We start from the raw sequence: 4,222 nt of genomic DNA on the forward strand, positions 1-4,222 counted from the left end.
CAAAAGATTTGAATAGACACTTTACCAAAGAAGATATACAGATAGCAAATAAGCACATAAAAATGTCATTAATCCACACTGAGACTCATAATGACAACATTATTAGTCATTAACCTACTCTCAACACGCCTATTGGATTGGCTAAAGTTTAAAAGAGTAACAAAATAGTGCTGATGAGGATACAAAGCAACTGAAACTCATATAAATGCTGTGGGAATGGAAAATAGTAAAACTATTTTGGAAAATATTTTAATAGTTTCTTAAAAAGCTAAACATTCACACTCCTTATGGCCCCCAAAAAGAAATGTACTATTGATGTGCTCAACCATGTGGGGATAAATCTCAAAAGAATTTTGCTTAGTGGAAGAAGTCACACAGAAAAGAGTACATGTTATATGATTCCATACATATGTAATTACAGAAAATGCAAACTTCTCTGCAGTGATATAAAGACCAGTGGTTGTCTGGAGGATTGTTTTTAGTGGCGAAAGGAGGGACTGAGAAAACTTGTGGGGTGATGGAATGCCTGATTATTTTGATTAGGGTGATGGCTTCACAGGAGTATATATGTATCAAAATTTATTAAATGGCACACTTTAAATATGTGCAGTTTATTACATATCAATTGTAGCTCAATAAAATGGAAAAATTAAGAACTAAAGGATTTATGGGCTGGGTACTATTTTAAAGTTCTCAACTTTGATTTCTTCAGGAGGCTTCTATGAAATAACCTTAAAAAAATACACGTAGGTCTAGTCCCCCAAATTAATTTTGGGCAGCATAAGAGAAATGTCTGGAGTTTTAGGACATTTCCAAAAAGTAATAAACTACAGGTTAATCAGCGACGGAAAAAAAGAAACAGAACCTCTGGATTTAAGGGATGACAAGGGGTGGGCTGGGAGATCAGGAAAGGAAACCAAGGATGAAATACCGGGAGGATCTTGGCAGGGAAAGAGGCAAGACAGTGCCTACACGTTCTCACGGGCAACTCTACAGATTCTCTAGGCAGGTGGCTCCAAGTGGATTAAAATGTTACAACGTATGACAGGTTCTCAATCACGAAAACAGCTCCTCTCTGAGTTAGTCCTGCCGGCTGGAAACTCAGTGGTTGGCGCGTTAAGAGAAGGCGGACCGACACGGGTCGGTTCTCCACGCTTCTTGGCGGAACGCCGCCTCCAGTTCTCGGTCGCCCCCTGCTGGCTAGCGCCTGGGGACCCGCAGGCGCACGGGTGAGGCCGGAGGCAAGGTGCCGCCAATTGGTCGCTGCAATGGAGGGGAGTCGCGGGTACCTCCCCAGACGTTGGCCGCCTCGGCATTCTGACACCAGTATGGCTGCCCCCGAATCCAGTTTCCCAGATGCGGAGCTCAGTCCGGCTTCTCTCTGCTTCCGTCCGTCCAGTTTCATTCGGGTCTTACCGGTGGGAGTCGGGGTAAGGGAGCTGCGTTAAAGGGTTGTGACCTCCAGGTTTCAGGGCAGAACTTCCAAGCATTTGGAAGCGAGGGGCCGCAGAAGAGTCCTGACTATAGGAGAATTGTCACAATTAGACCCCCATATTTCGAGGAACTGAGGGAAGAGGGAAACCAAATGGTCCCCTTAAGCCCCAAATAGTCCCCCTCCCTCCACATTAGAGTCCCTCCTGTTCCCACCTTGTCCCAGATCTCGATCCGTCACTTTACCACCGCATACGCAACACTGGAGATCGTCCTCATGCCCCTTGTCCCCAACCCTCAAATGGCCGAGAGTGGGCAGTCCAGAAACGGGGACCCGGCTCACCTGCCCGAAGGCAAGGTGGGAGGGACCTCCAGGGGCTTCGGTGAGGACCCGCGAGGGGTGAGGAGGGACGGACCTACGATGGGGGGAGTTAGGAACAGGCAGAGGCGCCCACACCTCCAGCTTCCAGCCCAGGCAAGCGAACTGCGTGACATTCCCGTCCACACCTCATTGACAGGAGGAGGGAGTCGCGGCCCAGGAGGCGGGAGGGGGTGTGTAAAGGCGGAGACAAAACCCTAGCCGCGCGCCCAGCCGGCCAGGGCTTGCTCTCCTAGACGGTTGGGGTCTGGGTCTCGTGCCCCCTACCTCGTCAGGTGTCCCGGTGGCTCCTCAGAGCCTGGCACCCGGAGCCTGGCAAGGATCACGAAGTTATCCCCTGCTGGGGCTGCTGCCTGCAAGGAGGGGGCAGGGAAGCCGGGAGCCCCGTGCGCCACTTCCCAGGCGGCCTCGGCCTGGGCCAGGACTGGCTCGCGGTTCCCTCGCGGCTTTGCTCGGGTCCGCCTCCCCCTCCCTCTCCCTCCCCCTTCCCGCGAGCTGCCTCCGCCCTCCTTCCTCTGCCTCCACCCTCCACCCCCATCCCCGGCTGTCGGGAGCTGGGTTCGGAGCTCTTAGTCTGCCCGAGCTCTGGATGTGGGCGCCGGACAAGTCCGCGGCGCCTCCACCCAAGATGGACAGCCGCTACACCAGCACTGCGGGCATCGGGGACTTGAACCAGCTGAGCGCGGCCATCCCGGCCACGCGGGTGGAGGTGTCCGTGTCCTGCAGGTGAGGACGCAGCCCTTCCCTTCCCTCCTCCTGCTCTCCCTCCTCCTGCTTTCCCATCTGCCTGTTGGGTAGCGCTTGCCAAGCGCTCGGGGTACCCCGAGGCTTTGCTGGGGTGAGAAGTTGCGAGACGAGTGGGAAACACCCCAGTTGTGGGTCTGAGTCACCCCCCAGCTCCAATGACACAGAGCGGAGAGCGCGAACTGGAAGCGAGTGGTGGGCTACGGAACTGAGACTTTCTTAATTTTCTTTCTGGGAAATGCAGTAAAAGTTGCCTGGGCTGTGACTCAGCGGCGGGAACCCCGGCCGCCGCCCACTTTGCAAGCCCTTTTTACGCCCCAAACCCGAGCTGTGTGGTTGGGTGATGACGGGAATCAAAGGGGACACCATTGCCAAAAGCGCTTGTGACCAATGCACGCAGTGGCCCGGGACTCCCTTCGCTAGGCGTGTGCAAACCTGCTATTGCTACAGTTGGCTCCAAACCTCGCAGCTTCCTCCCCACCCACTTCCTGGAGCCATCCAGCTTGCTCCCCACCCCCACCCCCGCCCCTCCGGGCTTCTTGCCTTATGCCTGATAGGTAGAGATTTCGGCTCCAGCTCTCTTTGCAGACAAATGTGTGCCTTACCTAAAATCTGGGAAGTCACGACTTTCTGCCTGCGAGTAGACACGGTTTGAGTGCTTGTAGCAGCTGCCCAAGGACTGTAAATTTCAACTCCTTTGCCTGACGTTGTTTGGGTCAGTTTTCCCGTAAATAAAGCCGCATAATTGCTGTATCGCAGAAGATTTTGAGAAGGAGATGGGGCAGACTATACTAAATTGATAATGGCAACAGGAGAGGGAGAATTGGCATCATAACGACTTTGGAGCCCACTCCCATGTTTCCATACTAGGATCTCTCTCAGTGGAAAACTCTCTTCTCTCCTGACCACTTTGGCACCCAGGTTGTTTTCAGTGCCCTAAATTGCCACCCCCTCACATTCCTTTCCTTAGCAAAATTTGCCTTGAAGGAATCTAACAAACCTGGGAAATCTTGGATGTAAATAAACCCTGAAACTTAAAATGCTGTCACCCCAGGAGTATTCGGTTTTGCATTTTCAGAAGACTGGGTTAAAGCCAAAGAAATGGATTTTCTTTTTTTGTGGAAATTCAAGCACCAACAACCAGTAGAAGTGTTAATTAGGGGATAGGGAATAGCCTTCAGCTATCCCTGAAACTATATCCCGTGATTGCTAGCTTCCTCTTAAGGCTGACCTCAGACTGTGGAAACAATGCTGTTAATGACAGCTAAGCTTGGCTCTTGCCTTACTGTGTTCTTTAAGTGAACAGGTGAAGCTATATGGAAAACACTTTTCAGACATTAATTGCTAGGCCTTTTTCTGTTCTCTGAAGCTGCCTTTGGATGCTCAAGGGAGGTCATTAGTATACACACATAATGCAAGGCCAAAAGTCCTACAATAAAAGCATTTTCTAGAGTTCTCCTCTGCTGAACATCCTGCAAAGCCTGCATGGCATGTGGTCTGTGCCTGGAATGAATATTAAAATGTTATAAATTAAATCCAAATTTCCCAAAAGCTCTTTAGGACTGATGGGGAAATGATACCTTCATGGGTCTATCTGCCCATGGGATCCACAGTTAACCACTGTGTGTGTGTGTGTGTGTGTGTGTGTGTGTGTGTGTGTGTGTGTGT

At 51.1% G+C, this 4,222-nt stretch overlaps 1 protein-coding gene across 3 annotated transcripts in view; it reads left to right on the plus strand.

The window, feature by feature from the left end:
* The first annotated feature begins 2,327 nt into the window (after positions 1–2,327).
* Positions 2,328–4,222, plus strand: part of CPNE8 (copine 8) — a 240,834-nt gene continuing 238,939 nt past the window's right edge. The window contains exon 1 of one of the 3 annotated variants that reach the window (XM_073877714.1): positions 2,328–2,536. In XM_073877714.1, coding sequence (XP_073733815.1) covers positions 2,400–2,536 — 137 coding nt within the window. In that variant the 5' untranslated portion in view covers positions 2,328–2,399. The remainder of the gene's footprint in view (positions 2,537–4,222) is intronic. The other 2 variants (XM_073877713.1, XM_025879525.2) reach the window with 2 other exon arrangements.

The sequence above is a fragment of the Callorhinus ursinus genome, unplaced genomic scaffold, assembly GCF_003265705.2.
Source record: "Callorhinus ursinus isolate GAN/ISIS: 27379988/994484 unplaced genomic scaffold, GSC_fseal_2.0 scaffold27, whole genome shotgun sequence".
Classification (NCBI taxonomy): Eukaryota; Metazoa; Chordata; class Mammalia; order Carnivora; family Otariidae; genus Callorhinus; species Callorhinus ursinus.